This window comes from Bos mutus, chromosome 29, assembly GCF_027580195.1.
Source record: "Bos mutus isolate GX-2022 chromosome 29, NWIPB_WYAK_1.1, whole genome shotgun sequence".
NCBI lineage: Eukaryota > Metazoa > Chordata > Mammalia > Artiodactyla > Bovidae > Bos > Bos mutus.
In genome coordinates, this window is record NC_091645.1 from 11,109,069 (window position 1) to 11,134,541 (window position 25,473).

General features: G+C 40.1%; 1 protein-coding gene across 7 annotated transcripts in view; it reads left to right on the plus strand.

Annotated features, from left to right (window-relative positions):
- Positions 1-25,473, plus strand: part of DLG2 (discs large MAGUK scaffold protein 2) — a 1,083,296-nt gene that overhangs the window by 733,780 nt on the left and 324,043 nt on the right. For all 7 annotated transcript variants that reach the window (XM_070365266.1, XM_070365267.1, XM_070365264.1 and 4 more), the window contains one exon: positions 13,183-13,285. In XM_070365266.1, coding sequence (XP_070221367.1) covers positions 13,183-13,285 — 103 coding nt within the window. The remainder of the gene's footprint in view (positions 1-13,182; positions 13,286-25,473) is intronic.

The window sequence follows — 25,473 nt, forward strand, 5'->3', positions numbered from 1 at the left end:
CCCTTTAGTAACAACTACTTTCTTTGCCTCAAATGTGCCAGCCGCTCTCACCTCCAGACCTTCGCGTGTGTCTCCCTGTCTGGAACACTCTTGCCACTCCTCTGCCCACACCTCTCTCCACAGTCCTCCGTGGACACCCCAACCCATCTTCACCCGGATAACTCATTCAGATCTCATTCTTGATGTCACTTCCTCCAGAAAACCTTTATATGCCTCCTCATACCTCAGCAGGGCCCCTCCTCTGGGTCCCAGAGCATTCTGACTTGATCCTATCCTAGCACGTAACCACTCGGTGCTTAATTGTCTTTACCTGCCACTGCCCTCCCCCGAGTGGGAGACTGCTTGACGATGGCTATGTGTTATTCTAGTTCAGCCCTTCCCTTAGGTGGGAAAAGGAAATGACAAAGTGGATATTTTAAAGAAATGGATGTTTTATCAGCACTGTGTTTAGCTGTAGATACTACACAGGGGCTTTCCCCAACCGAAGGATCAAACTCACATCCCTTGCATCTCCTGAACTGGCAGGCAGTTTCTCTCCCGTTAGTGCCACCTGAGAAGCCCAGCGATAGCTACTACACCAGGTGTGCATTAAAGTAATAGAGTAAAAGCTTCCATTTTGCCACAGTTGACCTCACCTGCACTCAGCTGCGTCTCGGATGAGGCATTAAATCACAATAAGATGCTAGAAATAATACTCATAAGAGCCATCTCAAAGTGGCACAGACTAGAAAAAGAGAACTCCCTGTCACTGGGGGTATGCAAGCAGAAACAAATGGCCACTTGGTGAGAATGATAGGAAGGGAAGTAGAAGGGAATGAGGTCACTTAACCTAGAAAAGGAAAAACCATCTTCAAATATGAGAAAGAGGACCATGGAAAAGAAGCAATCACAGAAAAAGCAAAATGTTTGGTGAGCCTTCAGAAGGCAGAGGCTACCCACTCCAGTATTCTGGCCTGGAGAATTCACGGACTGTAGAGTCCATAGGGTCACAAAGAGTTGGACACGACCAAACGACTTTCACTTCTCAGTTTTTTTTTTTTCCCCTAGAGGTTAGAACAAAAACCAGAAAGTGAAACATACCAGCAAGATTATTTAGATTCAACACAAAGAACTTTTTTTTTTTGCTCACTACATCTGACCCCAAATGGATTTTCCTGAAAGATAGTGAGTTCATCGGGTGATGCCAGTGTCAAATCAACTTGGCTGATTATTTGCCTAAGATAATGTAGTGAGAATATGGTATTCACTCACTTGATTATTCAGTCACTCCCCTCTTCAGTTATTACACACCCACAAACTCCGGGAGATAGTGAGGGACAGGGAGGCCTGGCATGCTGCAGTCCATGGGGTCGCAAAGAGTAAGACATGACTTAGCAACAACGTGCTAGAGACTAAAGTTCTAACACAACACGCTCCTACCTTTAGGAGCTCACAAGTAAGCACATTCCTCAAGTCCGTCAGGCGCATCTCTTAGAGGAGAGGTGGCAGGGCAGAAAAGTCCCCGAGCTCCGCTCCTCTCACGAGCACACAAAGCCACAACTGTCTGCAGAACAACCGTCAGTGACAAAGACTGGAACCTACGAGAACAGATTTTCTACAACTAAAGACATGACGAAACCACAACCTTAGGGGCAGGAGTGGGGGACTCATAATACAGTCAAATCCCACCACCCCCCAGCATGGGTGACCCACAAACTGGAGAAAAGTCATACTGTTGTTCTCCCACAGGAGTGAGAGCCCCGAACCCCACAGCAGGCTCTCCTGCATGGCGGGGGGCGGGGGGTGCCCTCTGGCATCAGAAGGGCCGAGCCCTCAGAGCATTTGGCTTTTTTATATTTATTTAAGTGGAGGTTAATTACAATATTGTAGTGACTTTCACCATACATCAACTTGAATCAGCCACGGGTGTACATGTGTCCCCCATCCTGAACCCCCCTTCCTCCTCCCTCCCCATCCCATCCCTCTGGGTCATCCCAGTGCACTGGCCCTGAGCACCCTGTCTCACGCATCGAACCTGGACTGACCATCTATTTCACATATGGTAATATACATGTTTCAATGCTATTCTCTCAAATCATCCTGCCCTCACCTTCTCCCACAGCATTTGGCTTTGAAGGCCAGCGGGGCTTAACTGCAGGAGCCCCATAGGACTGGGGAAATAGAGACTCCATCCTCAAAGGGCACACTCAAAATCTCCTGCAACACCAGAACCCAGGGAAAAAACAGTCATTTGATAGGAGCCTGGGTCAGACCTACCTGCTGGTCTTGGAGAGTCTCTCTGAAAAGCAGAAGGGCGGCTCTCCTTGGGGCCAGGGGCTCGTGGCAGCCATACTCGGGAGCGCATCCACCCAGGCATCAGTGCGGCGGAGGTGGGACCAGGTGGGAGCCTCCCTCCAGCTCATTAGTGCCAAGATCCAGCCTTGCCCAACAGCCTGCAGGTGTCCGTGCTGGGGCGCCTCAGGCCAAACAACTTATCTGAGCAAGGACAAGGCCCCACCCATCAGCATGCCTGTGCCTGGAGCTCAGTTGCTAAATTGTGTCTGACTCTTTGCAATCCCATGGACTGTAGCCCACCAGGCTCCTTTGTCCATGGGACTTTCCAGGCAAGAATACTGGAGTGAGTTGCCATTTCCTCCTCCAGGGGACCTTCCCACTCCAGGGACTGAATCTGAGTCTTCTGCATCTCCTGCATTGCAGGGATCAAACCTGAGTCTCCTGCTTTGCAGGCTGATTCTTTACAACCTGAGCCACCAAGGAAGCCCCAGCAACCTATAAGCAGGCACCAGCCCCTCCTGCCCAGGAAGCCTGCACAAACCTGTAGACCAGCTGGGCAGCAGACAGCAAGAAAATACCATCTCACAATGCAAGCCAGATCCTACCTTGGGTCCAGTTGGGCTCTGCCCTGCCCATTAGCAGGCCAGTGCAACCTTCTGGACACACTGGGCCAATACCCAACTGTGTCAGGAAATGGCCATCCTCCCCACCAATGATCCTAAATGAGTGTGAGGATCCCTGGGCCCTGCAGCCAGGCTCCAAGAACTAGCTCTGCCTGCCACAGTGAGTGTGTGTGTATCTGACTCTCTGTGACCCCATGGACTGTAGCCCACCAAGCTCCTCTACTCCATGGAATTTCCCAGGCAAGAATACTGGAGTGGGTTGCCATTGCCTACTCCAGGGGATCTTCCCGACCCAGGGATTGAATCCACATCTCCTGCATTGACAGGCGGATTCTTTACCACTGTACCACCTGCTTTTGGAAGCCCAAAAGCAACAAGGGAAGCAATGAATAACATACAAAGGACTTCGCACAGGGCTATCAGTGGATTTTTCAGCAGAAACTCTGCTAGCCAGAGGGAGTGGCGTGATGTATTTAAATGTATTTGATGAAAGGGGAAAACCTACAACCAAGAATACTCAGCAAGGCTCTTACTCAGATTTGATGGAGAGATCAAAAGCTCTACAGAGTGAATCTTTAAGGACTCGGAGAAGTCTCCTGGGTCAGGAAGAGATAAAAAAAATTTGTTCTCAGTAGGAAAAAAAGCATGAGCAGGGGTCCAGAAATGCCTGAATCAGAGAAATGAAGAAGGCCAACGTGGTGGGAGAACAATGTGGTTGAATCAGCTTAAAGCTATACGTCATCCATCAGGGGTCCGTGAGGGTCGCGGAAGCTCTTCCCATTTTTAAAATTCTTATTCTGATACGATCCTTTGTATAATACTAAGAAATAAATATCTCAGGAAAACCTTGCATCACTTATTCAGGGACTCCATGGAGCCCCACGCCAGTGGTCTTTGTGGATGAAATGCAAGTAGTGCTCATCTTTTAAAAACAGAAAGAAAAAGTTTGACTCTGAATATGGTCCACATTTGCCTTCACATTATCATCTGAAAAAACAAACAAACAAACAAACAAAACCTACAACTGCTTGAATCAACTAGAAGCATTAAATTTCTATCCATCACCAACATAGTTATGAAAAAGATATCATAACAAATAGAACTTTTTTCTATGATTTAATGACAGTTGTACAGATAAGAAGATGGCAATGTGTGGAATTTTCTAGCTTACATATTTTGCTTCTGTCTTATATGATCTGGTCATTATAAGTGGGACCATACCTAGACAGCATATTAAAAAGCAGGCATCACTTTGCTGACAAAGGTCCATATAGTCAAAGCTATGGTTTTTCCAGTAGTCATGTATGGATGTGAAAGTTGGAGAGTAAAGAAAGCTGAGCACTGAAGAACTTATGCTTTTGAATTGTGGTGCTGGAGAAGACTCTTGAGAGTCCCTTGGACTGCAAGGAGATCAAACCAGTCAATCCTAAAGGAAATCATCCCTGAATATTCACTGGAAGGACTGATGCTGAAGCTCAAGCTCCATATAGTCAAAGCTATGGTTTTTCCAGTAGTCATGTATGAATATGAGAGTTGGACCATAAAGAAGGCTGAGCAGCTTCAGCATCAGAATTCACCTTCCAGTTGGAAGGACTGATGTTGAAGCTTCAATATTTTGGCCACCTGATGCAACAAGCCGACTCATTGGAGAAGACCTTGATGTGGGAAAGATTGAGAGCAGGAGAAGGAGCAACAGAAGATGAGATAGTTGGATGGCATCACCAACTCAATGGACATGAATTTGAGCAAACTCCAGGAGATAGTGACGGACATGGAAGCCTAGCAGGCTGCAGTCCATGGGGCAGCAAAGAGTCAGACAAGACTCAGGGACTGAACAACAATGTCAAAATGAGGTTGTTGGGACTCCTGTAGAGTGAACCAGCCACACCCAGTTATGTGCTTCTGTCTCAGGAAGCTTGAACGTCAAGTTTCAGAACTGGAATCTTGTAGGCACAGATCCCCAGAAATGGACAGGTTATTAAAGGAAAACAGTAGGAACTGGTAGTTAAGAGTTCAAGAGTTTTAGGTAGTCTGTTTTAAATCCTTAACCTCTTTCAACTATTTAACTTTGAACAAGTTAGTGCTTCTCTTTGAGCTCTGTTTTATTATTTGTTAAGTTGGAAAAATAATCCCAGCCTCCTGAGAATTAAACAAGATAATATATAAATATCTCATATATATATGAGCTTGCTTGATGCTGTTATCAATGATTATCATTTTAATCTCTATAAAAATGAATGACATCTAATTTCCCAGTCCATGCTTTGAGAAGAGAAAATTAAAACTGGAGTAGGAAAATAGAAATAATAAATATGTGAGGCTGTGTCACACTTGGTATTTTAAAATGTCATACCAATAATGTAAATTGTTTTTGAATGCCTCTGAAAATGTTATTTGAGCAAAGATTACTAATACAAAGTCAAACCTCAGAGACAGAAATAAGAATCAAAGTGACCTTGAAAAGCTTGATGATTGGAGGAAGCATGTTTGCTAAAACCTTGAGGAAAATCCACAGGGACACAGGCAATGTGGTATTGCTAAGGGTAACAGCAGCAGGGTAACAGAGACTAGAGATCTCTTCAAGAAAATTAGAGATACCAAGGGAACATTTCATGCAAAGATGGGCACAATAAAGGATAGAAATGGTATGGACCTAACAGAAGCAGAAGAAATTAAGAAGAGGTGGCAAGAATACAGAAGAATTATACAAAAAAGATCTTCATGACCCAGATAACCACAATGGTGTGATCACTCACCTAGAGCCAGACATCCTGGAATGTGAAGTTAAGTGGGCTTTAGGAAGCATCACTACAAACAAAGCTAGTGGAGGTGATGGAATTCCAGTTGAGCTATTTCAAATCCTGAAAGATGATGCTGTGAAAGTGCTGCACTCAATATGCCAGCCAATTTGGAAAACTCAGCAGTGGCCACAGGACTGGAAAAGGTCAGTTTTCATTCCAGTTCCAAAGAAAGGCAATGCCAAAGAATGTTCAAACTACCACACAATTGCACTCATCTCACACACTTGCAAAGTAATGCTCAAAATTCTCCAAGCCAGGCTTCAGCAATACATGAACTATGAACTTCCAGATGTTCAAGCTGGTTTTAGAAAAGGCAGAGGAACCAGAGATCAAATTGCCAACATCCGCTGGATTATCAAAAAAGCAAGAGAGTTCCAGAAAAACATCTACTTCTCCTTTATCGACTATGCCAAAGCCTTTGACTGTGTGGATCACAACAAACTGTGGAAAATTCTCAAAGATATGGGGATACCAGACCACCTTACCTGCCTCTTGAGAAATCTGTATGCAGGTCAAGAAGCAACAGTTAGAACTGGACATGGAACAACAGAACTGGTTCCAAATCGGGACAGGAGTACGTCAAGGCTCTATATTGTCACCCTGCTTATTTAACTTATATACAGAGTACATCATGAGAATCACTGGGATGGATGAAGCACAAGCTGGAATCAGGACTTCTGGGAGAAATATCAATAATGTCAGATATGCAGATGACACCACTCTTTAGCAGAAAGCGAAGAAGAACCAAGGAGCCTCTTGATGAAAGTGAAAGAGGAGAGTGAAAAAGTTCAACATTCAGAAAACAAAGATCATGGCATCTGATACCATCACTTCTTGGCAAACAGATGGGGAAACAGTGAAAACAGTGAGAGACTTTATTTTTTTCAGCTCCAAAATCATTGCAGATGGTGACTGCAGCCATGAAATTAAAAGACACTTACTCCTTGGAAGAAAAGTTATGACCGACCTAGACAGCATATTAAAAAGCAGAGACATTACTTTGCCAACAAAGATCCATCTAGTCAAAGCTATGGTTTTTTCCAGTAGTCATATATGGATGCGAGAATTGGACTATAAAGAAAGCTGAGCACCGAAGAATTGATGCTTTTCAACTGTGGTGTTGGAGAAGATTCTTGAGAGTCCCTTGGACTGCCTAAAGGAAATCAGTCCTGAATATTCATTGAAAGAACTGATGCATAAGCTGAAACTCCAATACTTTGGCCACCTGATGCGAAGAACTGACTCATTGGAAAAGACCCTGATGCTGGGGAATATTGAAGGCGGGAAGAGAAGGGGACGACAGAGGATGAGGCTGTTGGATGGCATCACCGACTCAATGGACATGAGTTTGAGTAAACTCCAGGAGTTGGTGATGGACAAGGAGGCCTGGCGTGCTGCAGTCCATGGGGTCGCAGAGTTGCACACGACTGAGCGACTGAACTGAACTGAACAACAGCAGCATCAAATGCTTTACAAGTGAGAATTATGTCCAGGATGAATGTAATCATCACATAGGATTTGATTATTACTCACCTAGTGGAAAACAAACACACGCACATCATAAGTTACACCTGCTACGGTGGAAAGAAGTCTGGGCTAGGCAAGGGAAACTGGATTGTTGCTAAGCTGTGCTAACTCTGACAGGACTTGGGGCAGGTTCATCCCCCTGTGGAGACCGTTTCTAATGTGTAAGCATGGGATGGATGAGCACCTCTTCCAGTGCTGAAATGCTGTGTTCCTTTAGTTAGTACCTTTTCCCCAAACCTGAGGATTGCATCTACTACGTGGTTTGTTTGTTTGGCTGTGCCGGGTCTTCACTGCTGTGCGGGCTTCTCTCTAGTTGTGGAAGCAGGGACTACTTTCCAGCTGGGGTGTGCAGGCTTCCCACTGTGGGGGTTTCTCTTGTGCAGCATGGGCTCTAGGGCACATGGGCTTCAGTAATTGTTCACATGGGCTCAACAGCTGTGGTTCCCAGGTTCTAGGGCACAGGCTCCATACTTGTGGCATACAGGCTTAGTTGCTGTGTGGCATGTGAGATCTTTCCAGACCAGGGATCAAACCCGTGTCTCCTGCATCGGCAGGAGGATTCTTTACCACTGAGCCACCAGGGAAGCCTCTGAAATTCTACGTTTTTTTAAAAAAGAAGAAAAAGAAAGGAAAACCATGAAGTAACCCATACATTATATTATTTATTCATTAGTTTCCATTAGATTTTATTTCCTCACTTATAATCACAGTTCTTTAAAGAAAAACACAGCATAATAGATACTACTTCCTTAATGCCAATTTGTGCTAGCCTCTATGTTAGGGGCTCAACAATTATTGTCTCATTTACTACATGTGACAGTCCTGATAGGCAGGTATTATATCCATTTTGCACGTAAGGATGCTGAGGTTTAAAGAAGTTAAATGACTTTCCCAAGTTACTTACCTACAAATGGTGGACTCAGGATTCAAACCTAGTTCTGACTCCAAATCCCTTTTTCCTTCCCATTTTTTCATGCCTCCTTAGTGTACTAACTGAGAAAATTTCACAGGATGGTTAGAATCCTGGAAGATGTAGAAGTCTGATGCTGTAAAGGAAAGGTCTCAAAAAAAGGTTTGTTTGCCTGGTTCGCACATCAAATACTAAAATATATTCTAGTAGATCAAAGATTAAATAGCTAAAAATTAAACCTGGGTTTTACTAGAAGAAAACATGGATAATTTGTTTAATATATAGCAGAGAAGGGAAGATATATTACAAAGCTCAAAAGCTAAAAAGGAAAAAATAATGTGACTATGTAACACATTTTAAACTTCAGTTTGGCAAGAAATAGAAGACAAGGGAAAAGTTTAAATATTTAAAATACAATAATAAATAATACAAACACAAAACTAGTAAGAATATTTGCAATAGTTATCTGAGATGAAGAACTAATATTCTTTTTTTAAAATTCTTAATATGCAGATAAATTTTTTAAAGTGTAAGCTATCCAAACAATGAAAAAAAGGCAACATAAATGAGCAAGTGTTTTATACAAAAGGAAATTTAAATAACCAATGAACATATGAAAAGATGTTTAACCTCATAAGTGAAGAAATATAAAATTTAAAAATATAATTGTTTACCTATCAGAATGCTGCTGCTGCTGCTAAGTCGCTTCAGTCGTGTCCGACTCTGTGCGACCCCAGAGACAGCAGCCCACCAGGCTCCCCCGTCCCCGGGATTCTCTAGGCAAGAACACTGGAGTGGGTTGCCATTTCCTTCTCCAATGCATGAAAGTGAAAAGTGAAAGTGAAGTCGCTCAGTCGTGTCCGATTCTTAGCGACCCCATGGACTGCAGCCTACCAGGCTCCGCCGTCCATGGGATTTTCCAGGCAAGAGTACTGGAGTCGGGTGCCATTGCCTTCTCCGACCTATCAGAATAACCACAGTCAAATGTTGGGGTATGAGCAGTTTTTACAAGAGTGTGAGGAAGTAGCCAACCATGTACCTTTTGTGGGAGTATATATTCTTGGAGACAACTTGGCAATAGCTATCAGAATGTAACCCTAATACCCTTTATCCTTCTGTTTGTGATAGAAAAATAGTAAAGCAACCTAAGCATCCAACAACTGTGCCCTGGTAAAATAAATTGTTTTACACTGACTAATAGAACCTTCCACAGCTATTAAAAAGAATGAGATAATGTATAATATACGAATGAAAAATACTCTGGGGATTAAGAGATACAAACTACTATGTATAAAATAGATAAACAAGGAAGATAAATTGTATTGCACAGGGAAATACAGTCATTATTTTATAATAACTTTAAGTGGAGTATAATTTATGAAAATATTGGATCACTATGCAGTACCCCTGAAACATATAATATTGTAAGTCAACTATACTTCAATATAAAAAATATATAACTTCAACATACCTCCAAGATACGTTAGTAAATGGAAGAAAACAAAGTATAAAGCAATATATAAAATATTATCTTTTGTGTAAAATTATTTATAATTGTATGAACCTGATTATATTCATAACAGAAATAATTGGTAGTGGATACAAGAAGCCATCCATATGGTACCTTTGGCAAGGATAATAAGAGGTAGGGGAAGCGTTCTAAAAAATAAATTTTTTAAATTTTATTTTTAAAAATAAAATTTTATATTGCTTTAATTTTCATGTATGTGCATTATGAACATACAGTTGTCCCTCAGTTGTTCCAGGGACAGTCCTCATCCCCAAACCCCACAGATACCAAAATCTACAAACGATTAAGTCCTTTATTTAAAATCGTATAGTAATTGCATGTAATCTATTCACATCCTCCCATATACTTTAAATTATCTCTAGATTACTAATGCGGAGAAGGCAATGGCACCCCACTCCAGTACTCTTGCCTGGAAAATCCCATGGGTGGAGAAGCCTGGTAGGCTGCAGTCCCATGGGGTCGCTGAGGGTTGGACACAACTGAGTGACCTCACTTTCACTTCTCACCTTCATGCATTGGAGAAGGAAATGGCAACCCACACCAGTGTTCTTGCCTGGAGAATCCCAGGGATGGGGGAGCCTGGTGGGCTGCCATCTATGGGGTCGCACAGAGTCGGACACAACTGAAGTGACTTAGCAGCAGCAGCAGCAGATTACTTATGAAACCTAATACAATGTAAATAGTTGCCAGGTATATAGCAAATTCAAGTTTTGCTCTTTGGAACTTTCTGGAAATTTTTAAAAATATTTTCAATCTGAGGTGAGTTGAATTTGCCAGTGCACAACCCACAGATATGAAGGGCTGACTGTAAAATATTAATTATATATTTCATTTCAATACATTATCTGGCCAATGAGATTATGGCCTGTTTGTGTTTTCTTCATTATTAGTTTCTGTTTGCTTAGTAAACACATATTTTTTAAGTATACAAGAGCAAACTAAAAGAAACAAATAATGCATATACCTTTTAGCTTAGAAAGTGTATTTCCAGGTATTTATCCTTCGGAAACACCTTCCTAAGTATTTGTAGTAGCAAAAAGCTAGACACAGCCTTAGCCACCCCAGTAGGGATCCTACTAAAAAATTACTGGTACATCCACACCATGGCATACAGGCTCCCACTTAAAGGTAAGACAATATGAACTGATATGAGTGATGTCCAAGATATATTGTTAAATGAAAAACTAAACAAAAACAAGTTATAGAATTATATATTTAATATGATCCTGTCCATTTAAACAGAAAGTCAATAATGTATTAAAACCTGCTGCTGCTGCTGCTGCTGCTGCTAAGTCGCTTCAGTCGTGTCCGACTCTGTGTGACCCCATAGACGGCAGCCCACCAGGCTCCTCCGTCCCTGGGATTCTCCAGGCAAGAACACTGGAGTGGGTTGCCATTTCCTTCTCCAGTGCATGAAAGTGAAAAGTGAAAGTGAAGTCGATCAGTCGTGTCCGACTCACAGCGACCCCATGGACTGCAGCCCACCAGGCTCCTCTGTCCATGGGATTCTCCAGGCAAGAGTACTGGAGTGGGGTGCCATTGCCTTCTCCAATTAAAACCTAGACAAAACCAAATAGAGTTAAAGCCACACACTTGCACATGCATATAGCAGATTTCTAAAAAGCATACACAAGAAGCTGCTAACAGTTGTTACCTCTGGAAATGAAAATGGTGAGGGGACTTTTCACTTTTCTTTTTATACCTTTCTAAAATATAAGAATTCATTACCATGATCATATATTATTTTTTAATAAAAAGTTAACCCTAATTGTTTGACAAAAGAAGAGATCATTTGGCCCTTGAAGCTTGTACATTCCGATTCCTGTAGGTAGGAGCCAAGATCAGATTACTTTTTCTCTTTCAGCTCTCTGAGTTAATACTTCTGACTCATCAATGCCTGGACAGTCTCTGAAATGAATGTCATTATATAAGGATTAAATCTGAAATTTTATGGTTCAGAGAGGCTTGAGCCTCACAGTCCCTTCCCCGTGAAGCAGGTGAGAATTGAGGCTCAGAGGGGTGATAATGACAGTCCGTCAGCTAGAGGAGAATGGTCCAGCCAGGCCCAGTCTCACTCAATACACTTCCCAGTGTAACCGCGTCAATGATGCTCTCAGTAAGCACAGAAAGCCAATCAATGCTTTCGCCAGAATAGAAAACCAGGCAATTTGTAAAAGTGAGTAAGGAGACTTTAACAAAGTTATTATGAGAAGACCAGCATGTGAGATTAAAGATTACAGATGTTCCAGGCCTGATAGGGAAACACAGTGGCCACCCCCCAGTCATGACCCCTTCATTGTCAAAGAAGACTGATGAGAAGTGAAAACATTCTCTATTTTATGTGTACATGGGCCGAGCAGTTCTTTTATTCTTCTTCATGGTCCCTAGCCATCTTCCCTATAAGTTAAAGGAAACAGAATTTTAATATCAGCTGGGTAGGTTAGAAAACTGGACTTACCGTGTGTTCAGTTGAAGAAGAAAAGCTTCTTAGGGGCTTGTCTTGTTCACCTTTGTTTCCCATCCTCCGTCCCCCTATCGGGGCAGTCACAGAGCCCCGACGTTGGAAAGCACTTAGTAATTATATTGTGTTGGCTTAGACTGAATTGATTCAAGAAAGATTTTAGCTTCTGCCTCTCATTAAATTTGACTTGAGTGATTTTTTTTTCCCCTCTCAGCAGAGTTTTGTGCTTATTTTTCAAATGCTCTGTTTCTCTTTTGGCATGGGTCCCAAAATGGGAGTTAGTAAGAGCAACATAAACTCCCGGAATTCTCTATTTCATTTTGTCACAATTCATTCTGGGATCATACGTAAGAAATGGGACAGTTGAGTTTATTCTGGAACAAGGCTCAGAGCTGTCTAACCAGGCTCAGGATGACAGGATGAGGCATATAACCAAACGGGGGGATTTGGCAGGCGGCCAGCCCCATTCCACACAGTCTCCCCCAGAATCTCATATGAATGTATTATTCTGTCAGCACATACTTGTCTACATATATTACATGTATCTTTCTTTATTAACCCATTTTCCTTCTAATTTTGAAGGCTCCTATCTATCCCAGAAATCCACAAAACTCATAGAAGCATATTAAATGCACACACTAAAATCTTAATGGAGTTAGGTGGACAAAACTTTCAACCCACTCAGACCATGGCACAAACGCCCTGGGTAGAATTCCACATCTCTGCTAACTAAAGTTATCAAGAGCAGGAAATTTGCTAAGTTAGCATTCCAATGCCTGGGTAGGACATGAAGGGTTTTGAGGCAGGTAACATCATCTTAAACAGCCTCTCTGGGAAAATTTTTTCCCTCTGTCTACCTGGATTGGGAGGATCCTCTGGAGTAGGAAATGACAACCTGCTGTAGTAATCTATCCTGGAAAATACGGTGGACAGAGGAGCCTGGCGGGCTACTGTCCATGGGGTCGCAAAGAGTCAGACACGACTGAGCAACAGAGCACACATCAGAATAACATGCCTTACAAAGTGCCAAAATTCTCTGGCTTCCTCTCTTTCAGGTGAACGGCATTGACCTTCGTGGAGCATCCCATGAACAGGCTGCTGCAGCGCTGAAGGGGGCTGGACAGACGGTGACGATTATAGCACAATATCAACCTGAAGGTCAGTGAGAATTCAAACTTAGAATGTTCTGTTGCGTTTCTGTGTGAATGGGTGACCACATTTCTGATCACTGATATTAACTAGTTACTACCAACAAGATTTTTATAAACAATCTATGGTGAAAAATTGGTGATTCATGTCGAAAGAACATGAGGTTTTGTTACTCTTAATCTTCCAAGGAAAAAATCTAATAGTTATAAAGGCCTGTTTGCAAATACGAATTCAAACAAATAACAACTAGCATTAACTTTATTTCATTTACAGTCTTACCTGGTATACACTTTTGGTCAGCAGTGGATACTATAAAAACAATTAAGATTTAGGAAGCAAGGGGAGAGATCTTATCTATAGAAATAGACCATGATCAGTAGACCATTTTCTCTCCTGTGGCAATGACTTATTTTTATTAACACTAACAGGGTTTTTAGATGTCCTTGATGTGGAATTTTATTTTATTTTTGCCTTTTCTGCTATTTCCCTTGTTTTGGAATACATCACTATAAACCCTAAGACTTGGTGAGATATCTTGAGTTGAATTAGCCAACTAAGACTTGATAAAATATTCTAAATTGGATTAGCAAACCCTGTTTTTTTAAATTTGTTTCAACATCTGTTTCTGTGATCAGAATGAGGCTCAGTGAGACAATTGGGATGTTACCCATTGTGGAGCTGATTTCTTAGCAAATTAGCAAATATATATACACATAAATTTCTCTTTCGTTAATGAAATATAGTTACATATATCACTGTGGACTAGCTTTGTACAGAAAAACAGAGGAATATGGTTCTATTTTCAAGAAACATAGTTAACTGTTTTTGGTTCACGTGGCTAGCAGAGAGGAGAATTTAACAGGCGAACGTGAAAGTACAAGGCACATTCAAGAAAGAGCCTTTGTGCATGAAGAGGCTTATTTGGCTTTTTCAAATGACTATTTCTTAGCATCAGTTGTTCTATTGATGTTTGGAAGACTGAGGTTTGTGTCTTTCCTGTGACATCTTAGATTTTACCATTAATGGTGGCCAACCACATGTTTTACAAGAGAATAAAGAAAACTGCCATTATGCATTTTGATACGTTGCTTCCACTTTGCCTGACTTTAGAATTTGCAGTTAAGTTATACCCCCCACCCCAAAAAATATTGATTGCTTTCTTCTATTGGCCTCGCACAGATATGGCCAGAGAGCCACCTGGGAAGAGGGGATTTGTGTTTGTCAAAGATGGAAGATAACATCAACAAGGAAACGTGTTCTTTTTAGACAGTTTTGAGAAGTTTTTCTACTTCTTAAAATTTAGTAGATATGTCTTCTAATAGGAATAAACAACTCCAAAGTAAAACAGCTCCATTGTAAAACAGAAAATGAAAAGATCTGGATTAATACAATTTGATAAACAAATTCTACTTCATATAGATTAAGAACTTGTTCGTGAGATTCTTCCATTTTACTGAGAGCTGTTTTCTTTGTCTCAAACTGTATGATCTGACACAAGACATAAATACCCCTGAAAATTTTCATCTCAATTCTTCAGATTGATAAGATGGTCCAAACTATAGTGACATCAATTAGAAACTCTTGATGGTGAAGACAGTCATTCAAATAACCTTAAACAGAATGATTCCAAGCTTTAAAAGTTACAGTAAAAGATAAGCATGTCCTAGTTCTATCAGCATAAATCTTCATCCTAAGCTTCCTTACAGCTTTGTTTCCTTTAAGCAATAAACTCACTTTGGATACTGTGCTGTACTTTATCAAGATGCCTGTTCAAAACATGTCTTATAAATCACATAAATCGATTTTTAAAGTGCTTCTAAAGAAATCTGCAAATAACAACAACAAGCTTAGTATTTCAAAATGCCAAAGTACAAATCAAATTCACAGAATGACTTGCCTATTTTAATAGTCTAACTGCATTCTAATTTGTCACGGCTTTAAATCAGTTGGAAATGTGGTAATGCAACAATAAGCAATCATTTTTCTCCCTTTGCAAATTTAATGGGTAACTGAACCTTAATTTAACTATTTTTTGAAATGGAAATCTGATTGGATTGTTGTTCAGGTCAGTTAGGGACATCTAAATTATACAACATATTTAAGAAATAATGAACAATTTAACTTTAAAATTACAATTGAAAAGAAGAATATGCCATGAGATTCCATTAGGAAATTATCACCAAGTCCCCTTCATTTGCATCAGTATTGCAAGGTATCCATGCTAAGACTGATTTTATTGACATCTCTTGTGATACAGTCAAGAATCAGGCTTTCAGGGAATATGTTTTTCACTTATATTCAAATCATTTTATCAGGAAAACTCTAGATGCCTTGCTAAATATTAGTAGATATTCAGAAAATTCCACTTTTACCCTCATCCCAGTTCTTTGTTTTTAAGAAAAAATTTTTTTATCTTATTCAGGAGAAAAAACTTAGATACATTTAATAGAGATCAGTTCCTGATAACAGATGACTGAAACTGCATTATCATGGTACCATCTCTAAGAATTATGGAATGTCACAGGAGTAAACGTGCAGGAGCCAGAACAGCACAAGAGTGCTTCACGAAAACGGGAAGATGGAAACAGACTTTGAGAAAATGGGTGGGCATTCTATTCCAGAGAGCAGGGAGAGAAAATACCTACCTATGACTGTGAGACCAAAGTGTTGCAGACAGCAAAACCTATATTTTGTTTGTAGATAAATTTTTCAGTACTGTACAAATAATGGGTATTTCTTCCAAAGTTGTTGAACTAATGAATAAAAGTTTGCCGTTCTTCAGTACTTGAGTTTTCACTTAACAGTAACTGAAGATTGAAGGGATTCATTTTTACTTCTTTTATTTTTTCATTTTTGCTTCAAAGCAGAAAATGTGCTAAACAAGTGTGTTATGCAAAATATAAAACCATTTCCAACTGCATATTTCATAGTACTTAGCACAGTTTTTGAAATAATGATAAATAATTTATAATTATCATAACATAACAATAAATGTCTTCCTTGGCAATTTTCACTGCACAGGGTAAGGCCCAAGTTGTTATACTTACTTTTGCTTAAAATGAGCTTGGTCCCAGTTGTGTGAATTACTCTATCCATCATCAATATTATTCAATGTCTAGTTCTAGGTGATTGAAGAAGGCAATGGCATCCCACTCCAGTACTCTTGCCTGGAAAATCCCATGGATGGAGTAGCCTGATAGGCTGCAGTCCATGGGGTCGCTAAGAGTCGGACACGACTGAGCGACTTCCCTTTCACTTTTCACTTTCATGCATTGGAGAAGGAAATGGCAACCCACTCCAGTGTCCTTGCCTGGAGAATCCCAGGGACAGAGGAGCCTGGTAGGCTGCAGTCCATGGGGTCACTAAGAGTTGGACACGACTGAGCGACTTCACTTTCACTTTTCACTTTCATGCATTGGAGAAGGAAATGGCAACCCACTCCAGTGTTCTTGCCTGGAGAATCCCAGGGACGGGGGAGCCTGGTGAGCTGCCGAGTATGGGGTCACGCAGAGTTAGACACGACTGAAGCGACTTAGCAGCAGTAGCAGCAGTTCTAGGTGGTAGAACTAAAGCCAAATTTAAAGAGTCATATACAATGTTTTCTTCCAGTGGTATGACTGTGATTCATTTCTACCACCTTTCTTTTTATCCAATTTGTTTCACATGCTTGCTTTGAAATTAGCATGTATTACCTTCCTAATAATAATCCTTTTTTTAAAGCATCATGTATCTGATACTTCAGAAAAAATTTTACTTAAGCAATATGAGAAATTAATTCTTATAAAAAATTTGTTACCTATACACAATTAACGAAATTACTCCAACATTATTTGGAAAAAAGAAACATAATGCCCCTACCACCCTACACACACAGAGACACACACACACATTTCCTTACCCTTCTCTGTCATCTTCCTCATTGCTTTCAGAATCACCATTCTAAATGATATCACCCAAGATGCCTGTACCCAACTCCTTGCCTTTCACAATATGATCACAGCCATCTCCATGCCCTCTTCCCCACTACCACTGACCAGCATCATCCTTTTTCACTGTCCCTCTGCTTCACAGGACTGCTCCATGTCCCTGATCTAGGTCCTGAACTGTAATGTTTATGGGCCTTTGCTCCTGTGGGTTTCTCTGCCTGGAATTCCCTTTTCTCCTCTTCAACTGGTAGTATTCCTGCTCATCTTGAAGGCCCTAGATGCCAGTTCCACTACAAAGCCATCTTTAGTCTGCTGAATCAATGTTGAGTTTTCTCTGAGCTCTTGTTGATTTTCTCTTTCTCTGAGTTCCCTAGACTTACATTCAGACACCTGGTATGTCCCTTGTGGAATTTGCACGTTCCTCCACTCAAGGGAGCTTCTGGAGGGCAAGGAACCTTCTACCACTCATTGTATCTCCCAGGTTAATATGCTCAATATGAATTTGACTATGCTTTATTAAAGAGTTATCAAATGTGTCTCCACTTGTTTTAGAAGTATAATATAATATCTTTAGTGTGGGGGAAAATATTAATAACAGATGTTTAAGAAATATTTCCAGAGTGAATATTGAATGAATGTCCTGGGATTTTGATATTAGATGCAGCAGTGGTAAACGAATCCCTAGATTGGACATTTGGTGTTGATGCTGTTTTTAGGTGGTGCTTTTTGTTTTTTTGTTACAAAACATTTAGCAACCTGAGTGGATAAACTCTCTTTATCCTGTACTGCAGAAAATCTACAGCTGTTGGTCTGTAATATAGAACAAAGAAAAGATAATTAAAGCACTCACATTTTTTAGAGCTTGGTAACACAACTTTAATACCATTGATGAATAAAAGAGGAATTGATTACAATCTAATTATACATTTGTCACAAAGAATCTAATATAGCATTCCCCTGGGTCAGATTGGGGCAAACCTTTATAGCATTTATTGCCTTCCCACTGATATAATAGCACCTATATTTAGTGTGAGGTTACTGATTGAGGTTGAAATAATAAACCACCAGATATTCACTAGGAGAATCAAATGAACAATATAAATTGTTGGATAAAGCACAAAGTGGAGACAATTAATTGCCAAGCTCTTCCCATGAAAGCCACCAATATCCCCTTGTCTTTAATTTGGCTACTCAGAGCATTGCTGGGGACATTACAAGGGCTTCAGAACGGCCTGAAAGTAGGAAGGAGGAAGTCAATGGTCCCCACCAGTGAGCAGGGACTTCAGTAGCTAGTGGCCTGGTTTCCTCAGCCTTTTATTCTTTAACAGAATAATCTGAGCTCCTAAAGGAAAATCCCAAAGAACAGAGTTAATTATTGCCTGGACACTCATAAATGTGGTCTGGTTTATGGGACTGTGGCAGAGTGGCCATATTCATTCAGTTAATAGATTTTTTTTTTTTTTTTTTGCTGAACACTTACTATGCCTCAGTCAACATTCTTGAAAAATGATATATCAGTAAACCAAAGTGGCCCTTTCAAATAAATATAAAATTTGTCAGAAGGTGATAAGTAGTATAAATAAATAGAAATAAGAGTAAGGCTGATAGTGACAGAGAAATATATGGTGGGTAGGGAAGGTCTTCTTGCTATTAAGGTATTACAGCAGAGACTAAAAGAAGTGATGAAATGAGCCATGTAGGAAGCTTCGGGAAGAGAGGAGTTACTTTTGAGTCTTGGTCTACCAAATATGATCTGTGAACCAGCAGCGTAGATAGAAACTGAGAGCTTGTTAGTAAGGCACAATCTTGAGTTGCAACCCAAGCTAACTAAATCCGAATCAGCATTTTATCAAGATCCACAGGTTATTAGTGTACAAACACTAAGCTTTGAGAAGCACTGCTCTAGAATACCTAGGGACTCTGCAAAAGTTGCCACTTGACACAATTGGGTGGGACTCCTACCAGGAGTACTGGGCAAAGTCACAGAAGGAGACATCACGAGGTGTGGTTTCTGACACGTGTCGCTCAATGGTCGGTCATATCTCAGTGGTTTTACTAGAAACAGATCAAGCTTCAGGGGGTGTAAGAAGTTCATGTGTCACCTCTATTTTGCCAATCCCTCCCTTCTAAATACAGATTATCAACCTAGTTCCTGAATCTTGCTAGAATTCCTCAGCCAGTGGCACAGTGAACCTGTTCAGGCTTCATTCTTTTGCCTCATGGCCTCTCCTGCAAGTGAATTAAAGAAGCACTGAGTCGGGAAAAGGGAAGATTGAATCCCATCCTGATGGCTTGGTGACCCAAAAATTTATTCAGCCATCACTGTAAATTTTCTTTGAGTAACTTACTATTTTTAAAACAGAAATTAATTTAAAGAATCTTTTTTACTTCTTTTAAATTATGTAGCTCATGCAGGGTGGGGCAGGGAAGTATATATTCTTTTTTAACATGAAGTGAAACTTTGATCTTCAAAGTAACCACTCTGAATTAAGTCATCAAGCTTAAACCAGAATTGGAGACTATAGTGCCTTTCTCTTTAAGATCAAACACATGATGAAAGCTTGAAATTAATAGGCAATTTAACCTTGGAGGACTATCGGCAACTTCTACACGTTAAGGTTCTCAGAAAGGAGAGTATTTGCAACATTCAAGAAGCTTACTTGCAGTGTAAGCTACATTTCTTTATTTAAACCAGTGTCTATGTAGATTTATGCATATGAATGAGCAGCTGTGGCATATCAAAATATTTTCTCATAACTGCATCTTAAATGCCCAGGCAAGATTCATAAGGTCCAGCTGTGGGTCTTGATCAGAAATTGCACCAGCATCATTAGGAAAAATTCGAGATGAGCCTTAGAGTGAAAATTACCGTGAGGGATTCTTGACTTCAACGAGGCCAGTATTCTGATTCCAGCCCTAACTCCAGCTGTGTGACCTTGTGGTGGTTATTCATCTTTATGAGTCTCAGTTTTCTTACCTACAAAAAGGAAAAGTTAGGATGGGTAAGGTATTTATCGGAATAACTCTCCAGTTATTATATTCTAGATTTTTTTTTAAATGACCTTGGGTGATATAGAAGCATAAATTCCATTACTTGAACATTTTGTCACTAACATAACACCCTTTTCCATTTTTTGCATGATTTAAGAAGAAATGAATGCACAGTCTAGCTAACTTGATGCATTCTGTGTGGTTTAACCAGAATCCTTGAGAAACAGAAATTAAGAGTTGGAGGAATCCTTTAGGACTATCTTGTCCAGTTTCTTCGTTTCACAGGTAGGGGAGCTGAAGCTTAGTCAGCCTCTAGATAAGAAAGCAGTTCAATATCTTAAAAGCTGTCATAGCTACTAAGGCTGAGCAGCTAGTAAATTCCTTAATTCTTTTAATCTCTATAATAGCTCATGAGGACAGATGGCTTGAATAGCCCAAGAAATCATCCGATAAGCCATTATGATCAAAAGGACATAAAGGAATTTTTTTTAAATTCTCATGGCATCTCAGGGATTTCTTATGTATACAACTTTCCTTTCCTTTCTAGTTTACTGTTGTTAATTGCTATTGTTCATGTATCACAGTTAAATTATGTATGTATATGTGTGTGTGTATGTGTGCATGTGTGTTAAAAGTATAAACAATTATTGTTAATTTAAAAAATAACCACCAATTTGGAAATATTGCTAGTTCAATACATAGATTAACTATATTATGATTTTCCTCTTTCTCATCCTAAATTCTTCCTGAAGCCCCCTTTATCGATCCATCCATCTTTCCATCATCAATCAGTTCATCCTTAGTCTATTGCCACATATCCAATTTCTCCAAGTATGATACATGAAATCTGTTTTAGTTAATCTGGTTGGTATGTTCTAATTTTTACCAAAATATTAGGAAACAAAACGTCATGTGACTCTAGAATCTGTGCTTCTTAGCCACGTCTTTCTCTTCAGCTCTTTCTCATATACGTATACATCCACTAAAGGATACCACCACCTCCTGCAACTGGAAATCTCCAGGATGTTTCCTCAATGCATCCGTTTTCTAGCCTTCTCCTAGTTGCTTTCGTTTTCTCCTCAGCCTCCATCTAACACATAGAATTATAAAATATGACCAAAAAGATGATTCATGGAAATTGAGTCTACAGATTCACTAGAAGGTTCTCTCCAGATACTTTAATGATTAACAATGCTGAATCCCTCTGTCTTGTCCATACACCAGTTTGGACCTAGAGAAATGTAATGACGACAAAGGGAGATATCATTTCCTACTCTTAGAAAACTCTCTTGACCTCATTCTCTATCCTGGGAATACAATATCCCAAAATCATTTCAAAGGGATTAAAAATCTTTACAAAGATAATTATATGTCATGCCTACTCCCACTGTATCATCCCTCTTCCCATCTCCATAGCAACTCTCATTCCATAATTAAATATATCAATCCTTGTATCCATCTATATAATCCACCTATATAATGATTTTATATGATTTTGCAGATCCCTTGGCATCTGGTAACATAAAGCATTCACTCCTTAGTACTGAAAGAGACTAAGTATATCCTTGTGCTGGAGACATTTTGACAACCCAGAAACATCTCTAAGATCCTTATTCATCTTTAGAAACATCCAGCTCGAATACATGGAAATGAAGAGTCTTAATCCCATTCTTCAGTATACAAATAATGCAGAGTGCGCACAAATCATTGTTAGATAACCCTCCCATTTGCTAAGAAATTTCAGGATGTTAGGTAACTGTCTCCACAGAGATGAAAAGAAGAATATAAACCAAGACAGATTTAAAATACTTACTAACTTAACTCCATCAAAAGGAAAATAAATCAAAACAGATTTAAAATACCTCTTAACTCAGTATTCTGGGTTCCCATCTAGTTCACCCCCACATCTTTTTGACTATCCCCTTATTTAAGCCAGTCCTCAAATATAAAAATACAGCTTGGTTCTCCTTTCCCTGACTCTGCAGCCAATGCTTTATTGACCACGTTTAAGCCACATCACTCTTCTGAACATTGATTCTCTTGCTTGTTAATTAAGATGGTTAGAGAGATTATTTTTAAGACTCTTTCCAGCTGAGCTCCTGTAAAAGTTAGTTTACTGTGTCTTCTAATTAAAACTTGTCGTCTAAGAATAATAATTACAAGCAGTTAATTTCTAAATGTTCTCTTATTCCACATATTTTAAAACATGGATATTCTGCTTTCATCCACTTGTGGGAAGGGAAAAGATCTGTATCTAAGGAAATTTCTCTTTCTGTGTTTAATAGGATTTGAACCCTCCAATAATAGTTTTAAGTGTAATTCAAGTGGAAGCACTTATTGCTTGTGGCTGCTTCCAAGATGAACAACTTATTATACATGGTCTCTTTGTTTATAGACTCATTGTAGCCTAAATCTTGTCTACTTAATAAATTAAATTGTAATTACTAAGCCTACAAACAGATTTATTGAGGTTGAAAGAAAGTAATATGAAAAAAAATCAATTTCAGGAAATCAAGTGCACAGAAAACTGAAATAGAACGGTTTAAATTCTCAGAATCGCAAGTAATAGCAACTTCAGCATGGAACAAAAACAAGCCTAGGAAATACAAAATATACATCTTTAATGTGCTGTATAGGTTCCTAATCCAAATAAGATTCCTGGTAGACTCATTGACTAAGTCTGTAGAAGGCAAAAGTATCCAAATTGTGCTTTGGTTCAAAATAATCTTCTCTTATTCCCTCTTTGCATTTCCTCATATCATGTTTCCACTGCTAAGGATAATTTGCTTTCTTAATAAAGAACTGCTGATGCATTACAAAAATTAAGGAATAACAAAACAAAAATTCATTCATCCAGTTTTTATCCAGCTAATGTTTATTAAATGCTTCTGATGAGTGACACGCTGCCCTGAATGCTAGAGCTAGAATGATGAGCAAAACAGACATGGCCCTTTCCCTAATGTACCTACAGAGGCCAAGTAAAATCACACTAGTGATTATATTACTATTATATTAGCTTATGGAGCCTGGTAGGCTGCAGTCCATGGGGTCTCTAAGAGTCGGACACGACTGAGCGACTTCCCTTTCACTTTTCACTTTCATGCATTGGAGAAGGAAATGGCAACCCACTCCAGTGTTCTTGCCTGGAGAGTCCCAGGGACGGGGGAGCCTGGTAGGCTGCCGTCTCTGGGGTCGCACAGAGTCGGACACGACTGAAGTGACTTAGCATTAGCATTAGACAAGCTAATAAGGTGGTCACTTTAGAAAAAGAGAAGAACTTGGATCTAGACTCTTGGAGTCTAGAAACTCAAGTATGTCCTTAGAGTACAGTATGTGTGTGCATACTCAGTCACTCAATTGTATCTGACTCTTTGTGACCCTGTGGACTGTAGCCCTCCAGGCTCCTCTATCCATGGGATTCTCAGGCAAGAATACCGGAGTAAGTTGCCATGCCCTCCTCTCAGTATCTTCCCGACCCAGGGATCGAACCCACCTCTCTTATGTCCCCTGCGTTGGCAGACAATTGCTTGACAACTAGCACCACCTGGGAAGGCCTAGAGTACACTAAGCCAGATCAAACCCAGACCAACAAAAAACTAGAGAGAGGGTTAAGAAGGAAGCATCTCCCCCAAACAATATTTTCTTTACTCTCAAGGATAAGTAGGTATGAATTTGTCCAAGTCCCATTTAACTAGCCCCATATTGGTGGGCATTTGATCATTTTAATCTTTTGATATCACAAACAATGTAGCAGTGGCATATCTTCTACTTCTTTGTCTCAGTTGGCTTAGCAGTGGGAAAGCATTTTTGACTAGTCACAAGACGAGTAAACCCCTCAAGATAAAGCATATTTCATTCATTGTTATATCCCTGGTCCCTAGCACAGTGCCTAGCTCATAGTAGGCATTTAATAAATGTAGACCAAACAAAAAAATTTAATGATGCCAATGAATTAATGTATCTATTTTACATAAACTTTTCACTTTTTAATTTCAACTAAAGTATAAGAAAATATTGATGAGAGAAAAAGGAAGATGATTGCAGGAAAGAGAATAATTAAAACTAGCCTATATGGAGCACTCAGTATATACATGTGTGTATATGTGTATGTGTGTGTATGTATGTGTGTATGTGTATGTGTGTTCAGTCACTCAGTGGTGTCCAAATCTTTGTGACCCCATGGACTATAGCCCACCAGGCTCCTCTGTCCATGAGATTTTCCTGGGAAGAATAACTGGAGTGGATTGCCATTTCCTCCTCCAAGGTGTCTTCACCATCCAGGGATCGAACCCACGTCTCCTGCACTTCCTGCATTACAGGTGGATTCTTTACCATTGAGCCACTGAGGAAACCAAAAATCTCTGTATGTGTTAACTTATTTAAACTTTTCAAGAACCTATGAGATCATTTCTATCGCCTTTTCCATTTGCTCATTTACAATTGAGGAAGCAGAAACTCAGAAAACATAAGTGGTTCTCCCAAGGTCAGACAGCTAACCAGTAGAGTAAAACCAAGATTCAGTCTCAGTCAGAAAGACTCCAGAACAACCACTGCACTAGATTGCTTGTCATAGGAGAGAGGAAGAGGAGCCAGATTCACATGGTGACAAAAGGGTCGGAGAGAAAAATCTCAAGGGATGGAAAGAACATGGAGAATCCAAAGAAGGGAAAATGCCATATACCCAGAGAGAGAAGGGAGAGAGGAAGAGAGGGGGAAAAGATAAGCCAGACGGGGAAACGGAGATGGGAGTGTTCAGGTCAGGCAGGGCCCACAGGCGGGTGGGATCGTGAAGTTTAGAAAGCAGATGTGACTGAGAACAGAGACAAGCAGGACTGTCTTGGAGTAGACCCTGGCCAGGGAGCAGATCCAGGATTAAAAAAAAAAAAAATTACTCTTTCTTTTTTAAATTTGTTGTTGTTCTTTTCAGGCTATTGGAGATTCGGGTCTGTGGTTCAGTTCTGACAATATTTGTGGCCCCAGACTGGCATAAAGGCAGGCAGAGGGCTTCACTTAGTACCTGTGAGGACTTATGTGATTGACAACCTTTCTGAGCCTGGAGTTCTTCACCTATTACAAAGCAATGATCATATTTACTTCCCAGAGTTGCTGGAAGAATTGAAGGAAATGGATGTGGAATAACTAGAATGTAGACAGCAGTCATAAATGACAGCTAAGATCACAGCCCTCAACAACAGGCTCGTTATAGTAGACACTGTGCCCTTCTGCTCTAACCAGAGCTTTGACACTGTGCTTAGAGTTATCCCTAAGAGGACCAGAGCC